The following is a 20,643-nucleotide window of genomic DNA, read 5'->3' as shown; positions in this document are numbered from 1 at the left end:
ATGACAGATTTCTAAAGATTTTGCTTTTTGGAATTCGGTCTCGAGCCAAAAGAAAAGAAGGCCGTCCCCGAATGGAGCGGAACAATTTCATAAGGATGACGTAGAAATTAGAACTTCAAGGAAGGGTGTAAAGCGCGAAGCTTCGAACATATTGGAATGAAGAAGGAGGGTGTGTAGCTGTGTTGGCCTCGTGCAGCTTACTGCTGCAGTTAGCTTTTAGCAATCACAATAGTGGTAGATTCAAAGGCCATTATATGTACCTTTGCGTTGCTCAAGCCTCAGCAAGTGTATTTTACGCCCCTATCCCCCCGCTTTCATAGAGATTTTCTGTAAATAAATATCGGAGGGAGGAGGGGGGGGGATTAACATCGGACCTATCTTCATTTGAAGGAATATATTTGGACTATGCGTGCTATATAAGCACTGAGGGGTGACGACTTCCCTCTTATTCCCGAAATAGTAGCTTTTAGTAGAAAACATTAGTTTCAAATACCAGAGCTGAACCTAAGCTTAAAGAGGCAGTATTTGATGGGGGCGATAGCCTTCCTTCCATTTAGGAAAATTGTATTTTATTTATAAATTGCATTTATTCAAGTAAATCGAAACAAGGGAGTCCCTTTCCTCGAGGAATCGTTTTATAAGATATTACGTACACATATATTAAGACGCTACTCAATCAACAGGCCCATTATACTTAATGCTAGTGACCTTGAGCATACCATGCAAACCGCTCTGCAGAGCAGCCACAGCAAGTGCAGCCTAGGAAAGTGTGATGGTACCTGGTAAAATACCAGGCTCGATTCATAGCGTAGGCAGTTATTTGGTCTTGGACGAGGATCAGTGGCGTGACTCTGTAAGCTCAGCCAAGTCTACCCAGCTCAAAATGGGCACCTGGAGAAATCTGGAGAAGGTAAGGAGGAAGGGTGTGGGAAAGCACAGGATTCCTGGCCCCCAATCCCCCATTACACTTCCTGGCTGAAGGGCAACGAAAACGTAATCAGCACCATCGGTTTTAACTATGAGGGTTTAGTGCCGTCTTACTTACTTGCTTACTTACCAGGTAAAAAATACGCCTGTTAAAACAAGCCAGAAACATACCCTTTATCAGCCTCATTTTCTTCGACGGGTTGACGATTATGCTCTTCATCTGAGTCCACTTCCATGTCATCTGAGGGTTGAATAGGTGGTTCCATTCGAGGCATCATTTGCATCATACCACCTGGCATGGGAAAGCCCGGAGGCATTGGAAATCTCGGCATGGGTCCTCCTGGGGGCCCTGGCATCATTTGTGGCATAGGCGGCATTCCTTAAAAGGAAAAAGAAATAAGTCATAACATTCCTTATTAGCAAAATAGAAGCAAATAATTATGTATTACTGACAGCATGAGGGGAAGACAGGGATGAAGAGAGTGCTAGAGAAAGAGAGAGGGAGGCGGGAAGAAACGGTTTGGGGATAGCTGATGGCACACATAAAATTAAAACAAGGGAAGTAATCGTAACCGAAATTAACCTTGGGTTGCAGTTCACCGAGGTTCATTGAAAAAAAAAATAACCTAAAAATATTACTTAGTTATTTCATTCCGAAAGAAACTACATAAAAATCGCTTAATTGTTAGGTGACATGAATTGGAAGGTGATCACGATTTTTAAATCGGATTGTTGAATAAGCATTATTATTACGACATGTCAGAAAATCATCAAAATTAATTTAAATCAAAATTCAGTAGCCTCAGAACGTTAAAATATCACATGAAATGTGTAGTATTGAAATTAGTTTTGCAACAAGGCTCCTCGCACAGTTCCTGCGTTGAAATTCCTCAAACTCGGCTTATAGCTATAGACTTCAAATGACAATACCCAAAAAAATAAACATTTGGAGTTCATAAAAAAAAGTTGGTTTTGTCTTAAAAAATAAAATAAAATAAAAACTCTTTTATGACAAGTGCTAAGCGTAACTTTATGACTTTGATCACTTAAATTTTAAGTGAACGATAGCGAGTTTTACAGGCCAAAAAATTTGATAGGTTTGAGACGAAAAAAGAGAAAACTTTCGGACAAAGGTTTCAAAACTCGAACTATCTTCTCAATTTTTCAACCTTCGAAGTAAGTAAACCCCTTTCAGAAGGGAACCAGTAGCAACTTCGAAATTTTAACTCGCATAAATATTACAGAATCTACGAGAAAATAAAGTGGGAATTATCTAAAACTTTCTTTGAAAACTAAAACTCTAAAAAAAAATTCAGCAGTTATTCAGAGAACGACTTCAGACGCAGGGAGAATCTGATAAGATCATAAGAATCTTTCCCAAAGCTGACAAATTGGCCAACTTCCCTGCAAAAGGACAAATGAGGACACGATATTAGTAGGCCTACTTAAATGGAGCAGGGAATCCAGTTTCTACCACCGAACCAGGTACTTAAACTCCTTAATCTGGCATAAATTTTTGTTCTTGCAATGTAGAATAAGCGATGAACTTAAGATGGAGATGCTCTTTGACTTGTCTACATTAATGGTCGGTTCCAATGTTCTCTGCATTATCTATGATTGCATCAAGTAGCTGCTGCCAATGTCTAGACTGTCTTAGCAAGACTACGTCATGAGAGAAGTCTAAGTCCCAAACCTGCTCAGTGCTTACTTTTACGTAATAATTAAGAAAGAGAAATAGCCAGTTTCGCTAAATTTCAATTGCGCTAAATGAAGGCTACTAGATTATCTAGCCTGATTGGTTTTTCCAAAACAGCTTTTAATAGTGATGAGCATTAAATTTAGGAAATTTAAAGACGCAAATAAAAGGTCAGAAGGATGCCCGTAACGCAATGTTAAAACATGTCCATTATTTTTGTGCAGTCTCAGCATCGCAAACCACCGAACAGGAGGATTCCTTTCTAGAGGGACAGCTGTGAAGGGCAGATGATCCAGTTCTACGGACAATATGGACAATGGCCTCTTCTAAGGGTAGAGAGGAGTGGCTTACAGCTACCCCCAAAAATTAGCAATGAAACTCCTTCTCTTATATATTAATGATGAAAATGGCGAATATAAAAGTAAGAATTCGTGCTACCGCGTCCGGGGTAACCGACGGTATGAGACCCAGAAATGCAAATTGGGAGAATTATATTGTTGATGATGATGATGATTTTGTTACCGCGTTCGGGGAGGCTGACGATCATTTATCCGTCTTGACGACTCTCGAGTCAGGGACGACTTCACCTATCCTAACCCCAAAAACATATCTCTCACTCGGAACGCTAAATGTACGCACACTAGCCAAACCAGGAAAAAGGGAACTAGTCCTAAACGAGATGAGCCGTTACCGCTGGGACATCTGAGACTCACCTTCCCTCCACAGGAAGAGAAAGAATAAACGAAGTCACCCTCATCAAGTCTGGAAGAAGTGGTGGAGTTCACCGCCAAGGTGTCGGTTTCCTTCTCTCTAAGCGAGCTAAACAGTCTCTTCTTGCCGTCCATCCTGTCTCTGAACGTATATCACCATTTGTCTGAAAGGATTCATTGCCAATATGACCATAATCCAAGTTTACGCCCCAAACTCGTCCCGGAGTGACCAAAAAGCCGAAGAATTCTACAGCCAACTCCAACACACCGTTGACATTGTTCCCAAGAAAGATGTTCTATTCGTGATAGGGGACTTCAACGCCACTGTCAGATACTCAAATGATGAACTTGAAGACGTCATGGGTAAGTTCTGGCATGGGCGGAAAAACCACAGGGGCAAAATGCTCATCGACTTTTGTCGGGATTATGAACTTTTTGTAACGAACAACATGTTACGCCATAGAGAACGAAGGTAAGTCACTTGGAGATCCCCCGACGGCTGCACTGCAAACATAATTGATTACATACTTATCCGCAAGCGATGGAAATCATCAGTACTGAACCCAGTTTCTATGGCCGTTGGCGAGTTCGACTCGGATCACGCTCTAGTCATATCAGAGCTTCGTTTGCACATTTGGAAGCCCCAACAGTCTAAGAAAAGCTTACCAAGATATGTTTTTCAGCGTGTCTGCTGAAAAACATAGAAACAAGAAACTGGTATAGAACAGCACTCTCAAACAAGTTGTCGAGCGTCCAGCCCATGCAAGCTCCAACAGCAGAAGAAATTGACCGATTGGTGGACGAAAGCGCATCCATCATCAGAGAAACTGCTAGTGAAATCCTGGGAATTCAAACCCATTCGGATAAACCGTGGATAGCCCCCGAAATTACTGATCTATGCGAGCAGAACCGCACCCATACTAACAAGGTAGACCGACAAAGCAAGGACGAGTACAAGAGACTGAAGCGCCTAGTAGAAAAGAAAATCCGGCAAGCTCTATGACACTACGTCAATGAAAAATGTCGTGAGTGCGAAGAATCCTTTCAAAAAGGTAACAACCACTTCATGTACAAGAAAGTCCGTGAACCGTCAAAAAAGAAGTCCTCGGCCGGTCCTATACTGTTAGAAAAACACGGGCCTCCCTATCACGGACTCCGAAGGAAGACGAAACCGAAGGAAGAACCATTTCTGCGGAAAACTTAACCCCAGAATAACTCCCGACCCAAACATCTTACTATCCTTCCCAAAACCGCAGTACCCAGTTGATCCAAGCCCTCCTCCACTAAGAGAGGAAGTACTCTCAGCAATAAAATCCCTAAAGACATATATAGTCGCAGGCCCGGATGGTTTTCAGTCAGAACTATTAAAAGCAGGCCCAGAAGAACTGGTCGATATCTATCACAAAGTCCTAACAAGTGTCTGGGAAACGGACCACTTCCCCAGATCTTGGGCGAAAGCCACCATCGTCCTCCTTTTTAAAAAAGGAGAAAAAGGCGACTGTAACAACTACACCAATAAGTTTAACTAGCCAACCGATGAAGATTCTTACAAAAATACTCCATGACCGTCTGAAATCTCTGACAAACTATATCTTAGAGGAATACCCAGTAGGCTTTCAAAAAGACCACTCTACCATAGACCAGATTTTCTCCACTTGGCAAATGATGGAGAAGTATATCGAGTTTGCGAAACAACTGTAACTACTCTTCATCGATTTCAAGCAGGCTTTCGACTTGATATGGCGCGATGGATTATGGCACATCCTGCTACACTATGGAGCCCCGAAAATATAGTAATTCTCATAAGAAATATGTATTCACACTTCGTCAGCCAGGTCCAAACGCCCGAGGGATTGACAGAGGAGTTTCTGACATCAGCGGGCGTTCTTCAAGGTTGCCTCTTGTCACCTATTCCTCAACGCAGCTCTATTATTTGCTAAAACTGTTGACCGTGCGGAGATTGGAGGGGAGCTTATCGATAAACTGGCAAACTCAACAGTCAAGAGCATCTACTCTAAGCTGACACTGACGAACTAGTGGCAGCAACCGAGGCTTTTGGGATGGTCGTTAATACAGCCAAAACCAAGGTTATGCGGGTGCCTGGAAACCCTGCTCCGAATTTGTGCAGCGAACAATAAAAGGAGAGCCAGTAAAAAATGTTGAATGCTTCATCTACCTAGGGAGCGTCCTAATCCCTTATAACGACTGCTCGAAATCGATCAAACGAGGACTTGCCCTGGAAAGCATCAGCTTCAAGAACCTCTTACCAATATGAAAAAACAAGACTCTGTCAACTTCTCTGAAGGTGCGACTCTTCAACTCCCTGATTGTCCCAATTGCTTTATAGTCAAGCGAAACTTGGGCAATAAAGGCTGAGGATGAGCGAAGAACCTCCGTACTTGAAACTAAATGCCTTAGACACATTGCGGGGATCACTTACATAGACCGAGTTTCAAATGAAGACCTCCGGAAAATACTCCGCTGGCCCCGCACCATCATGGACCGGGTCATAAGCCAACAACGTCGCTGGCTTGGCCATATCCAGCGAATGTCGGCCAACCAGCTTCCAAAAAGCACATTCGAAGGACAAGTTCACGGCACGCGCCTCCGAGGCTGACCTCGTAAGAGATGGACCGACAACTTCCCGGCCCATAACCTCCCCCAGCTAATTTGCCTAGCACCAGAAAGATCGGACTACCGTCGCCACATTCATGATTTTCTCAGAAGAGAAGAAGCCCCAATACAGCAACAAAGGCCGGACAGGACTTGAGCCAGAGTCACTCAAGGACTTGAGGTATACATTTTGGATTTTGCTTCTACGTCGCGACGGAAAAATCACACTCACCTGACTGCAACATCAAGGGCTATACCATCTCAGTAGATAAGCAGAAGTCGACAAAAATTATTAACACGTCCCATAATATTCGACACATTTCTTGCAACCAGATACTCTATTTAAAAGCTCTATGGTCGAAATCTATAATTGTTTCCCAGACCTATGAACTATTCCTTCCCCACCACAGCTCAATCAGGGGTTATCCACCAAGTGAGAGCCCCTCAGTGATCTCCCTAAAACCATTCCAACTTACTACACGCCTAACCTGTAAATTTACATTTAAAATGTAAACGTACAAGAATAGTTTTATTACCACCCTTTGTTTTCCTTTTAATCGTTAACTCAACTTTATACTGTTTTCACCGTCTTTTAACCCCACATACTCCCTTTTTGTTGATTTTTAACAATGAAAACTTTTATTATTAACAGATCTTTTTGTATTTCATTATAATTTTTCCCCGTTGATTTAACTGACAGACGCTTACTGTTATTTCAATTTGGATTTGTCCATTTTTTACACTTTTTGATTTTACTGCACTATTATTGCTGTTTTGTGACAAGAAATGTCACAAATGACGGCACTGTTTCCTTGTGAAATCCATTTCGATGATAGAATTTCATCGTATCTCTTATCTACGATTACAAAATATGGTCTCTATAAGCATGACAATATATTAGGTAATGGTTTATGGTTCAAATGTGGGCTAACGTTAATGCCCAAAAACTGACAAACCCAATTTCGATAGTTATTCAAAGTTAAGTGTATCAAAACATATTCTCTCATGTTTACTTTATATTGGCACCATCGAAGAGAATGTGTTCTCTTCGATGTAATTCAGTAATTCTATTTTTTGCTTATTTCTATTTAAGACAGAAAAAAATATCATGGGCCATGTATGCTGACGTACTTTGTCAATATTTAACAAGTGTATATATATTAAGGACGGGGGAGGCCTTGCCTAGCAGAATTTTCACGATATGAATCTAGGAAAAATTAGGACCCCCCCCCCCCAGAATCAAATTGCATAATACAAAAGTGCATGCCAATCTTATTTATGCTTCCGATAGCATCAGTCCCATTCCCAGCAAACAAAATTTACGATCCATCAATTTATATCTAAAATATAGCCCCGCCCCCTCCCCCCATTCACTCGCAGAAAAGCTTATTTTTTGGGGTAGGAGAGCGCTAACGTGAATCTCTCTTTTGCAAAAACAGGCAAATTATACGATAAATGCAAATAATCGTAAACGAATCGTAAAGAACGCATCGTAAAGTAATAGCTTAATTAATCTGTTCAAGTTCAGCTGAGCCTAACAAAAAAGGATAATTTATACAGATCAAAGCCTCATTCGACTTACTTTACTAGTTAACAAATGAGTACATTTTGCCGTTCTGTTTGGAATTCTTAGTTCATAGATATACACAAAGAATTTGTATAAAGAATTTCTGGCAAGAAATTCCAACTTGATAGCTCATGCTTTCGCCATGCAACATTTTGGCTAGTCACTGGGTGGAACACTCCAAGGTAAAAGGCTTGCCTCTTACAAAATATTATGATTCATTCAAGGGGGGTTTCCCCCTTGAATAATGCAGCTGTTTATTAAAATCGCTCACTCAGAGGCGGTATTTTTAATTTTAGAGTTCACTTTTTTTTTCTTGTAAAAGGAAACAAGAGGTGTAAAATTTTCACAAAATGATTGATTTCTTGTTAGGCTAGGTGATTTCGACCTACTTCATTGTTATGACTGTTTCAGGGCTTTACTTCCTGGACCTGATGGTCTGTTCCTAATTTCTTGTAGGCTCACATTATAGCAACTTCGAATTTCATACCAAACTTTCCGTTTTATTTGCAACAGCCTGGTGAACTTTCTCAGCTCAGTTTTTGGCAAATAAAACGCCAAAAGCGAAAAAAGTAGACTAGTTAGTTAACTAAATTTCCTTAGATCGGACGCAACTCAAATCACTCCGGGCTTTTAATGCAATTATTACTTTTTGGTATTTAGGCATGTGTGACATACGGCCGATAGCTTCAATTTGGTCTGTACGAATTACTTTTTTTCTTAGTCTTAGCCGAACCTGTACAGAGTAATAAAGCTAGAAATTTTTTATTATTGCTTCTATTTGTAGTTACCTCGTTTTGTCATAAGTTCTATTTTATTTCTGTTCTGCTTTTTGTTTAGCCGAGGACGGCTATTAGGTGCATTGCCGAGACACTCGGTAAGTCTTCCTTTCCCATTTACTGAATTTAAAAGTTTTCATTGCAATATCCTCTTTATTTTTTGGAAAAAAAGAAAATCTTGGGAAAAGAACAACAATAAATGGAGAGTAAAACATCAAACACGTAATAGTAGCTTCATACCGCCATTCGGTGACATAAGCTACTTAACGTTAGAATGTAGAAGGGCCTTTGTTTAGTTGTTTAAGAACAATCCACCAATCAAATTCTATGCTACATCAAGGAGTTCGTGATGTACTTACTGTAAGTAAGGAGCGACCCGGATCAATAGTAGCCAAAACTCTAAGAAACGGATCGAATTTTTATGTTGATTTCAAATATATAAGTTTCCTTAAGTTTAGTCTTATTCATCAAAAGTTACGAGCCTAAGAAAATTTGCCTAATTTTCAAAAAAAAAAGGAAAAACATCCCAAAAAGTCATAGAATCTTAGTGAAAATCACACCATCATATTTAGCGTATCAGAAAACCCTGTTGTAGAGGTTTCAAGCTTCTATCTGCAAAAATATGGAATTTTGTATTTTTTGCCAGAAGAAAGATCACGGATGCGTGTTTATTTGTTGTTGTTTTTTTTTCTATCGTATCGACCCAGTAGTCCTAGAATATCGTGAGAGGGCTCTTTCAAACTGAAATAAAAAATTTAGTGCCCTTTGTAAGTGACAAAAAAGATTGGAGGGCAACTAGGCTCCCTCCCTCATCCTTTTTTCCCCTAAAATCGTCCGATTAAAATTTTGAGCTGGCCATTTTGTTCAGCATAGTTGAAAGGCCAATGTATATGGCTTTGGATATAACATGACCCCCCCCCCCCACAGCCCCAGGGGAAAGGACTTCAGGTTATGAAAATTGTCCATTGTTTACGCATAGTATTTGTTATTGGAAAGCATGCATACATTTTAGGATGGGAAGACGAATTTCCTGCTCGGTTTTTTGCATGGGAGAACTTTCCATGGGGAGGGAAGTTTTCAGGGGGTGAACTTGTCGGAGGAAATTATACACTGGGGGACTTTGCCAGAATTCCTATACAAAATTATTTCTATATTTCTTGCTTTCTCTTTTCCGTCTCAATTTTATGCGTGTTGTTAAGGGCAATTGGCCTTGTGAAAATTTTCACCGGGATTGAATTGATAGGATATATCCGTGGGGAGGGTATTCCTCCGTGGAGGTAGGGCCAAATTTTCTGCGATTATTTAAAAAAAACAACCAGAAATTTAAAAAAAAAGTTTTTTCAACTGAAAGTAAAAGCAACATTAAAACTTTAAACGAACAGAAACTATTACGTATACGAAGGGGGTTGCCTCCTTCACAGTACCTCACTCTTTACGCTAAAGTTCGAATTTTGTCCCAATTCTTTAAGAACGACTCCTGACTCCTGGTCGTTTAATGGGAACAATAAGAAGCTTTTTTTCAAAAGTAATAAAAAACTCTAGCGTGAAGAGCGAGGTGTTGAGGACGAGGCAACCCCCTTCATTTACGTAATAATTTCTGTTTGTTTCAAGTTTTAATGTTGTTCCTTACTTTCAGTTGAAAAAACTTTTTTTATTATTTCATGATTAAAGAACCTATGAGCCATTGCGGCAGGCCTTCTTTAACCAATGTGAAACCGCCGCAACAGTGGTCACATACATTGCCACTTAACGCTAAGCAGCTTACCTAGCGAAGTGGGCGAAACGGTCTTTGATTGGTCAGTTAGAAATAATCCTTCCCCCCCCCCCAAAAAAAAAACAAAACACGCTTACATGATTACGGACTATAAATAAACCAGTGTGATAGACTTACTTAGTCAATGTGGAACCACTACAATACGATTATCTAAAGAAGATACTGAACGATGCTTACACATGGATAACACTAGTGGAACAAAGTTTAAATCTTTGTTGCTTCAGAACTAGAATGTGTGATTCTAATAGACTTCTAACGCTACTATTGTAATTTGAAATATAAAATTTGTCTATTAACAAACCTTTTGAGCGATATTTTTTAATTTTTCTTTTTTATAATTTAGTTTTCATTTCTATTATTATTGACTTTGATGATTAAAGAGTATTTCATATTGCAGCTTTGTCCGCAAAATTAAACAGATAATCACAATTATTTTCATAAGCTTTTTTTGCATTATAATTTTGTTTTCCTTTTTTTTGTCTATAATGCCAAAAATTTTAGCAAAACTTTTTTTTTGAAAACTACTATACAAAAATCATGTAAACTATGTATAACCGCTCATAACTTCAAAAGCTGTGGAAATAATTGTAATTTAGTTATAAAATATTATTGTACTAAGAGAATATTATTGCACTAAGCCGCATTACTGACAATAGCCTTGCTCGTGTAGGGCTGGCTAAGTTTACAAATATTTGATCTTTAGTCGGATAAATCGCGAGAAGGTTTTTAAAAATTAGTTTGAAATGATAAATACCAACATCAAATGATCCGTTACAGCGGACTCCAGCACAGCATAAGAAATAAAATTTCTACTGTTTAGATTTCTTATAAAAGAGCTTGACCCATAAAAAAGAAAGAAAAATGAATACAACGAAAAAAAGCAACACTTTGTACGAGTAAAGCTGGTATTAAGCAACAAATTTATGGCAACACTTTTACCGAGCATGGCGACCGGTGTTTCAAAGAGCTTTCTTCAATTAGGCAAACATTATAAGAGCAAGTCAGGAAAATAAAGTCACTGGAAAAAAAATTAAAAAAGATTACAAGCCAAAACGTACATTTTTCAGATATACGAGCGACACAACTATTTTTTCTATATGTTACTATATGTTACAGAAAGTTGATTCAGCTTTCACATAAATTGGCATCAATGCATTGTTCAAATTCGAGCTTTCAAATATGTTAATATTTCAAATACTTGTGTGCAATCAGTATTTTTCTTTTTTCTTTGTTAACGCCTACAGAGCTTAGAAAAATATATTTGTGCACATAAGATTTTGCAGAGGCATCACTAGCAAGCCTTTTTTTAGGGGGGGGGGGGGCTAATTTTTTAAATCGCAAGAAAATTACTTGGCATATAAATGTTTTATTTCATTTTTTATTAACAAATGACTGAATAAATTACCCCTACTCGACCCTCGCAAAAAACACCTCTGAATGCCACTATGCTAAAATGCTACTATTCTACCTAAGAAAATGATCAAAACGTTAAATCCGCACTAACCCGTGTTAAGAATTCCAGCAAGGATGTTTTCTTCCTTTTTAAATTGATACGTTTTGCTTTCTTTAAGGCATAACTGTTTTGTTTTTTCCCTAAAAGTTTAGAAGTAGATGATCAGAAAAAATAATGTTCCGGAGACATCAACAATGAAATTCGAGAGGACAAACACCTCATTCAAAATTTTTGAAAAAATTTTCTAAAATTTTTGGAAAAGTTTAGAAGTAGATGATCAGAAAAAATGATGTTCCGGAGACATCAACAATAATATTCGAGAGGAGAAACACCTCATTCAAAATTTTAGAAAAATTTTTCAAATATTTTTTGAAAAGTTTAGAAGTAGATGATCAGAAAAAATGATGTTCCGGAGACATCAACAATAATATTCGAGAGGACAAACACCTCATTCAAAATTCCAGTGATTTAAAATGCACTATGCAGTAAATACATGCTATTTTCAAATCAGGATCCAAAAACCTAATATTGCTGAATTCCGGTTAAAATGGTACTTTTTTCGGTCATCAAGTTGAGGAGCACAGAAGATGCAATCCTTTTTTCGATTTAATCAGTCATGAAACTGACAAAAAAGATCAGTAATAGTTTAGGAGTCTAGCAACTAAATTGAAAAATTAATTTAAAGTCTGTAATTAGTGAGCTGGCTAGTTAAGTCATCTTAGCTTTCCTGGTATTCGTGAACGAGTAGAAAACTGGGAGATGGGTATTTGTCTCTGCTTTCCCCCTCAGATTTACATTTGCTTTGCCTGTTTTTGCTATTTTGGAGAATTAAATACCTTCCCTTTGAAAGAAAGTACATATATGCCTACTATAGGCTACAATTTCACGTTTTTTTTTTTACAGAAAGCCTAAGAAGCAATTTTGAATAAGTTTGGAACCGCAATGGTCGTGTCATTGACATTCCTTTAGATATCTTCGATAACGAAAGCATTTTTTATGGATCCTTCTTCAACGAAAAAGTTGTTTCGTTCAATTTATATGATTTTTCAATTTTTATTTCGATTTTTATAAATTCAATTTTTGAAAAAAGATGTCATAAGGGATGCTGTTGACTTTGAAGAGTGACGCCAATTTCCTGGAAATAACCATCACGTCAATTAAAACTGGGTTTACAGGTACGACCCTAAATTATCTTCTCATTTCGAAACGCTACCTCTACAATACCGCCATGTAACACGTCCAGGGCGAAACAAATCAAGGCTAATTCACAGCAATGTCCATATTACGCTAACCTTCTTATGTAACTAAAGTGGCACTGATTATGACGAGTTCTCTCGCGCGGTTTAGCCGTGACCAAGGAATGCTAAGAAGAGATTTTACAAATTTTCGTACGGCAGTGAGGGTAGCTGGCAATTGTGAGTAACATGACATGAATTGTGAGTAACATAAGTCAGTCACCCGTCCATTCTTCAGATTTGATACAAAACATGGCTCCGTCAGGCTTTTCCTTCCGCTTCTGGCTTTTCCAACACTGCTTCTTCCGCTTCGATTCTTGGTTTTTCACCAAGCTGAGAATGGTCATGGAAGGGACCAGATTTCAGTCTTGAGATGACATGGAGAATACGACAGATCACTCAAGAGCCGTTCCAGCGCTGTTTTCAAAAGCGGTCGAACGGTTGGGGGGAAGCGCGTGGCAGCCTTTTGAACGAGATTGTTACCTCTGTTTGGAAGATATACTTTTGTAGATATATTTATTTATCCGTTTTATTAAAGATCTAAAGCCGAACTGGCCTACCATGACAAAAACAAAGAAAAGAATATTAAGACGACAAACGGTCTATGGCCATTAAATAAAGCGAGAAGAAACAACAAAAACCCAACGAATATTTCGCCCATATATAACAAGGCGTCTTCAGCGCAAAAAAAAGAACCTAAAACTAAAAAACATAACTAAAAAATATAAAAATAAATAAAATAGATAAAGATGAAATATATAATACATACAATTAACTTACATTTAGGATTTGCAGCTACCTCCATCAAATCACGAAAGTAACTGAGGCAGCTGCTTTCAGTTAATTTCGTGATTTGATGAAGGTAGCTGCAAATTGTAAATGTAAGTGAATTGTATATATTATATATTTTATCTTAATCTATTTTAATTATTTTTATATTTTTTAGTTTCTAGTTTGTTTTTTTTTATGCTGAAGACGCCTTGTTATAAACGGGCGAAATATTCGTTGGATTTTTATTTACTGTTTCTCTTCGTTTTATTTACTGGCCAAAGACCCGTTTGTCGTCTTTATATTCTTTTCTTTGTTTTTATTTGTTTTAGCCTTTTAGCTACTTTATTTTTATTTGCCAGGACTTAACAATCACGAAACAATAAACTATTCTTGAAGCCAGTTTGAATATTGTCGCTTTTTTGTTACTTTGCTGCTTTACAATGTTAGTTATTTGATAGCATCAACATTTAATCACCCAATATTTAATCTGCACCTAATGAATTTTACAGACATACAAATGTCTAGGTCTTATAAAATGCATGACTATTCCAGATCTAAAACATAAATTTAAAAAAATTCAAAATTTTCCTATATCAAAATTCAAAACTGAATATTAAGTAGCTGTCCTGAAATCATTACAACATTGAGCTTTCCATTCTAAATATTACAATATCGAAATTTAAAACTTGAAAAATTAAGTAGTTGCTCGCGACAAAGCAAGAGGACCCAAAATAGTATCCTATTTAACCACTAAATAATTCAAGCATTTTGAGTTCTTATGCAAAATTCGTACCAATAACTAGCGAATTGTATGGCTATTAAAAACGCTGAAAACATCTTTCAAAGTTTTTAACAAGACAACGAAGCTTGAAAGTAACTTGCAAGAAGATTATCAAAGCATCGAGGACATGAAGATTCATCCCTTGGTTGTTTCAAAATTGTTAAGTTTTTAGGGAGTAACACTTTTTCGTCAGTGTTGCCGGGTTGAAGCATGAAAACCAATTAGCAAAATTTATTATTTAAATTCGATAAATCTTTTCGTCAGTAAATTAAAGACCTATTGATTCCCAGAGAAAACTATATATCTTCAAAAGTAAGTTACCCCTTCTTAAGCTGTCTGGTGCCATATATCTAACTTATTTTTTTGCCGTCTTTTTAACCATGTTTCTTCTTTTTAAATTTTGCGCCTTTTACTTCCAAAACTACATAACTGCATACGACCAAATTATTAATACATATGTGGTTCTGCAGATTCCCACTTAACCTATTACAGCAATCAGATTTCATTTTCACTGTCCTTGGTACTTCAAGTGTCGTTTTTTACTCTTTACTTTTTTTTACTTCAGATTTGAATTTAAGAGTAGTTTGCTGAATTTAAAACTACAAAAGTACAGCCATATATTTCTAATAATAATTTTTTGCTATGATTGCAGTATTCGCCAAATGCATCAATAACCAATTTTAGCTGCCGTTATATCGACACACTATTTTCTCACTGTCCATTTTTTTTACTGCCTTATTGGCTTCTAAATTCAACAGCTAGTCATCATGGATGTTGCTGCTGTCTTTAAAAAAGATACTTTGATGTGCGATAAAATTTGTATACATCTAAATCTATTAATTGCTTGGTAAGGCACCTAAAGTTGCTAAGGTCAGCAAATGAATTGTCACCACAGAGGAGTAATAGCTAATGCATGAGCATGTACATGAGGCTAGGTGAAAAATCATGTGTCAGGTACATTATTTAACAAGAAGGAATATTTGAATTAAAAATGTAGACGCCTTATATTTATGAGAAAACATCTTGAATCTATAAGGCATATGCTTAACTGCTTAGCCAGGTGGCATGTTCTCTGAGCTACCATCAGATGTCAGCGACCAGCCACCGTCCATAAATACAGCAAGTCCTTCAAGTCCAATTGATGGGACATTTTTCATAGAAAATTTCCATTGTGATTCTTTCTCTTTGTTTCTCTCTTTCTTCTTTGTTTTGAGTTATGTGCAAGATGGACCAAAACCCTGTCGTCAGGTTTTCTTGTTTACCTATATAGACTTCTAAGTAAGTAACTTGGATTCTTTCCTCCAAACTAATACGTGGTTGCAGCTGAAATTTCGTTTGCCAAATTTGACAATGTATTTCCCGATAAAAATAATAACGAAAGTCTACGTTAGCAACAGAAACTGAACACATTTCATAAGTGTTCATGGATAATTATGGACACAGGAAAAAACCAAATTCATAACATTTGTCGCAAGGGCTGGTAACGACATTTCTAGTCCTGCATGCTCCTAATGACATTTCTCCTGTTGGTCGAGGCATTTCTAGTTACCGTGTAGGTAACGACAGTTCTAGTCCTTCCAATTAGCATATGTTCATATTGTGACAGCGCAAAGGATAAATCCATGTCTGTGACATGGAGACATGGAGTTCCCGCCTGTCACAAGGACTTCTCCCTCGAGAAGTGTCAACCCGAAGTAAATATGGAAAAGCAAATAATACCCCTTTGCGCTGTGTTGGACTCATGCAACTTTGCTCAGTAACGAATCGTTGGTATAGCAATAGTATTTATTTTGAGATTACTCATTTTTTCTTTAGTTGCAAATACTAAACTTCATCAGTTTCAGCTGAAACTGAAGTTTCAGCTGAAACATGAAGCTGAAACTGATGAAGATCAGTTTCAGCTTCAACGATCGTCACCTTAAGGAAGGTAATTCTTGTGACTCGATAAAAACTATTCTTATTATTTATAATTATTCATTCTTCTTAATTTTACGTCAAACGTTGCTTCGTAGTTTCATCATCGCACACCATCATAACGCACACAATTGAACTTTATGCATTTCTTATTAGTAGCTCTTATTAGCTTCAGTTGGTATTATTTTTCCCAGTTTATCATGTTTTATTCGCTACAGCTTAATTTTTAACACTACCTCATTTGTTTCCTTATTTTTCCGAATTCACGTCTAAAAACTTAGTAAGCACACTTAATTTATTCTTCTTTCTTTAATTTCACCTTATATTTATTGTATTTTTATTTTATTTTGTATGTTTTTTTGCTTCCCTTGATTTTGTGTCGTTTTTTCACATCAAAACAGACTGTTTAAATTCAAACTTTTTATTCGTCTTAAACGCAGTTCCAAAGAGTATGGGTGACTTATAAGAGTGGAAACTTGCACAGGTGTCGACAAAAGAAAATCTTGACGCCATCTAGCGTTTGGCGACACTGACATTTTTTTTAGTCATTGACATTTTTTTTCACTCTCATAAGTCACCCATACTCTGCGCAATTCATCATACTTTTTATTGGACAAAACATGGATATTTTCATTTCGCTGGATTTATCCTTCCAGTCTGAATTTTGATTCCTAGGTCAATCAGGATATTCTTGATACCGTTTTTCGTTGCTTGATATGTCCCCTCTCAACTATAAAATCATTAGCAATTTTGATAGTTAAATCGTTAAAGATTAACTGTATCCTGATTAACACATTCAAACTGTGTGTGACTCTAATCAATAAAGTGAGATGTCAAAGACCAGCAGTTCCTGAGCCTAGGAGACAGGCAAGTGGTTTTAGGGGAACTGCCAAAGTATTGCATAGTAATATTTTATGAAGTTTATAATAATCAGATAAATATATTTGATTTTTTATAATTGAATGTTAAAAGAAACTTTAATTTTAAATTTGATTTGAATTAGATTTTAAAAGACAAATTAAATTACCTTATTTTTGCATAAATTATTTTTATTTTCCCTTGCATTTTTTTTTAATTCCATTTTTTTTCAAAAAGATCATTATGTATTTCATAACTACAATTGTTTAAAATACATAATAATAAAACATTCTTAACAAACAATCGATAAATACATATTAGCCGTTTTTTTTCTGATCTCCAAATTCGCTCTTGAAAAAAAAAAACCTTATATATTATTGACAAATGTGCTCAGTTTATTATCTTATTTTTATTCTCAACTTGGTTTATGATTGAAGATAGTTTTCTTTTTCTTATTTCTTTTTCTTTTTCTTTTTTCTTCTTTTTTATAAATTTTCTTTTTCTTTTTCTTCTTCTTTTTATTTCTTCTCTTCTCTTCTCTTTTTATTTCTTCTTTTTATTTCTTCTTCTCTTATTTTAAGATAGTTTTCTTTTTCTTTTTCTTCTTCTTCTTCTGGTCGAAGAAGGTTATTTTTTCCATTTTGAGTACTCTTAAATTTAAGAGTCGTTTGGTTGACTTTTATCTTATTTACAATCCAAACACTTGTTTTAATAACGAATTTGCTTACTTTTTTGTCTCATTCGGTATTATTATTGTCTTTGGCGCCTTTATATCAAGTAATTTTGCTTCACTCTTGATCGATTCTCAACCTCTTTTTAATTACAGGACTTTTTTTTTGTCTACGTTATTTCTTGTCTTTAATATCCATAGCTTCTCGTCTGGTTTTTATTCTAATACTTTTTAGGTTTTTCTGTTTTCGTTCATAATTTAGTTGAATATGGAAGTTTTTCTTCACTTTTTTGTATATATTTTTTTTTACCCTATGCCTGGTAGCACATAAAGTGGCACACCCTTCGGTTTTTTTTTTTTGTGTTTTTTTTTCCTTGTCTTCCCTTGTCTTTTTTTCATTTAATTTTATTTTACCTTATTTTTCATTTGTTAATACCATACCTGGTGGTGCGTTAGGTGGAAGCTGCATGCCCATTGGTGGCATTCCAGGTGGCAGACCCATAGGATAACCTTGCATATGGGCTGGCATATTTGCTGAAAAAAAATAATAAAAAATTATAACAAAATATAAAAAAATAATACAGAATTAGGCAAAGCAATAAGACATAAAAGGAAATTGTTTAGATAAAAAGTAATGACTACCAAGATTTTACAATAGCAAAGAATTAGCAAAAGGACGTATCTAGAAATGGCAGACATGATCTGAAACTAAAACATGAGAACTAAATTAAATTTTCTAGATGAAATTTTGAACGACAAAGGAGAGTGTTAACTAAAGCAAATCTGCAGAACAAGGCCGTTTCTTTTTCGTCTTTTTTTCACGAAAAAAACTTTTTCTTCCTCTTTTTTTTTTCTTTTGCGCTTTTTTTTTACGAAAAAAAAATATCTAGAAATCAAGTTAATTAACTTTTATGTTGCATAGTGACCCTTCAAAGGCCTATCTGCAGATGCAGCATTCCATTTAACTATTTAAAATACTATTGCCCCTTAATAGGCTAAATTTTCTTCCTTAATATTATTTTCCCTTGAAGCGGCAAATTCACTAGGTTTACCCTACCTTGCCCTGCGAAGCTGCAGAGGATATTTTACCCTCTTCTGGATCACTTTCTAGTCACACTAATACCCCACACACTTAATATATTTCGGTGTTTTCACAGTCACTTAACATGGACCATCATCAAATTCTCTTGCCATAGCATAATTCGCGATAACAAAATTTGTTATGCTCTACTGGCAAATAATTATTTACATCTCATCGTTTTTGAATTCAGGATATATTCTTTCTATTTTAGACTAGTAATAATGTCATAAGCTTAATACTATTGCTTGTTATATGGATCATAGGTGCTAATTAACGAAAACAAATCGAGGACAGGCAAGAATTTTCCCAAATTTTTTAGTGAAGGTTCGAAAAAAAGGTATATTTAAAATCTAGGGGGCATCCCCGCCCAATCAATTGGCAACCCCTACGTGGAGTAGCGGTGGAGCAATCTGGAATGCAGATTTTTCAAAATATTTGCAGACCATCCATCGCAAGCCATGGAGACTCTTGTTTGCGAACTTTATATTATTGACTAGTAATGAAGGATAGTTATTGGCGCCAAGAAAAAAGAAGAGTTCGAGTGATTTAGTAGGGAGCAAGGAGTGAGTATATGATCTCAAAATATTTTGGTACTCTGTCTAAATTCAATGTCCTGGAAATCGACAGTCAGCAAAATGTGCTATGGAAATGTTGTCAATTCACCACCGTCGCTACTATAAATAGAATAATTTATAGATTTAGATATATTGGATATGGATATAAAATATTAGAATATATTATGAAAAGTTTGCTATCGTAAGCTTTTTTTCTTGTTTTTTTTCTTCGTTCACTTTTAAAGAACTACATCTATTAAAAATATTTTACACGTTTAAATTCAATACAGTAAATTTAAAGGGCTTAAAATTTAAAGCATAAATAGTTACAAAAATCGTTTTTTTTATTTTTAAAATTTAAATATCCAATATGATTTTTTTTTTTTTTTTTTTTTACTTTTCGCCAAATAATACCCTCCAATCACATATTTCAGGTTACAACTGCCCCGGAGGTTGATTTATGTTACACTCCCTTTCCTTCATCATTGGATAAGATTACTAGCCCCTGTATGGCCAACAAGGGATGAACCATAGTAGCACTATACACCATATATAGTAGCATTATACGAAGGGAGGGAACCTCATCCCCTCAATCCTTTTTTCCAAATTTCGGGCATTTATTAATCAAAATCGTCAACAAAATTTGTTATTTTATTATTGCCTGCCCCCCCCCCCTCCCCAAAAAAATCATATGTACGTTCTTGCCGCGACATATAAGTTTTTTTACATCATTTACGAAGAAATTGTTTTGAAATGTAAAATACATTATTCAAATATTCATGAGTTTTACTGTTATTTTCAGTTATCAATTGAAAAATAAAACAAAGAAATTATATTAATTTATCAATCAATAATACTTTACTCAGTCAAATAATCGAAATGTTGAACTGTTCAATTAAGCAATTAAACAAAAATAATAAAAAAGGATTTTTCACGGAAAAATCAATTCCAAGTGGTTACCAATTTACTTTCATGATGCACATTTGTTCTGTTATTATTGGAATTTTAAGAATCAGACTATCCAGACTCCTAATCAGTAAGAAAAAGAACACTCTTACGTGGCAACTGGAATGGAGGCATCGGACCAGGAGCTGGTGCTACAGGAGCTGGACCATTTCCACCATCAGGACCAGGGAACATAGATGGCAATCCAGGCGGAAGAGGTACTCCTTGAAGATTCATGGGTGGAGGAGGCAAGACAGGAGCACTATTGAGGGGCTCTGGTGCAACTGGTGGCGGTGGACGTTCAACCTCTAGTAGTAA

General features: G+C 36.3%; 1 protein-coding gene across 2 annotated transcripts in view; it reads right to left on the bottom strand.

Moving 5' to 3' along the window:
• The window catches only part of LOC148954896 (uncharacterized), a 79,403-nt gene that overhangs the window by 30,954 nt on the left and 27,806 nt on the right, over positions 1-20,643 (bottom strand). For both annotated transcript variants that reach the window (XM_089099078.1, XM_089099082.1), the window contains exons 6-8: positions 20,439-20,633; positions 18,187-18,279; positions 1,099-1,306 (exon numbers count right to left, since the gene is read on the bottom strand). In XM_089099078.1, coding sequence (XP_088955204.1) covers positions 1,099-1,306; positions 18,187-18,279; positions 20,439-20,633 — 496 coding nt within the window. The remainder of the gene's footprint in view (positions 1-1,098; positions 1,307-18,186; positions 18,280-20,438; positions 20,634-20,643) is intronic.

The sequence above is a fragment of the Artemia sp. Qi Xiang Cuo genome, chromosome 2 (assembly GCF_049724085.1).
Source record: "Artemia sp. Qi Xiang Cuo chromosome 2, ASM4972408v1, whole genome shotgun sequence".
Classification (NCBI taxonomy): Eukaryota; Metazoa; Arthropoda; class Branchiopoda; order Anostraca; family Artemiidae; genus Artemia; species Artemia sp. Qi Xiang Cuo.
Note: the sequence above shows the minus strand (reverse complement) of the source record. Positions and strands in the feature narration are given on the sequence as shown.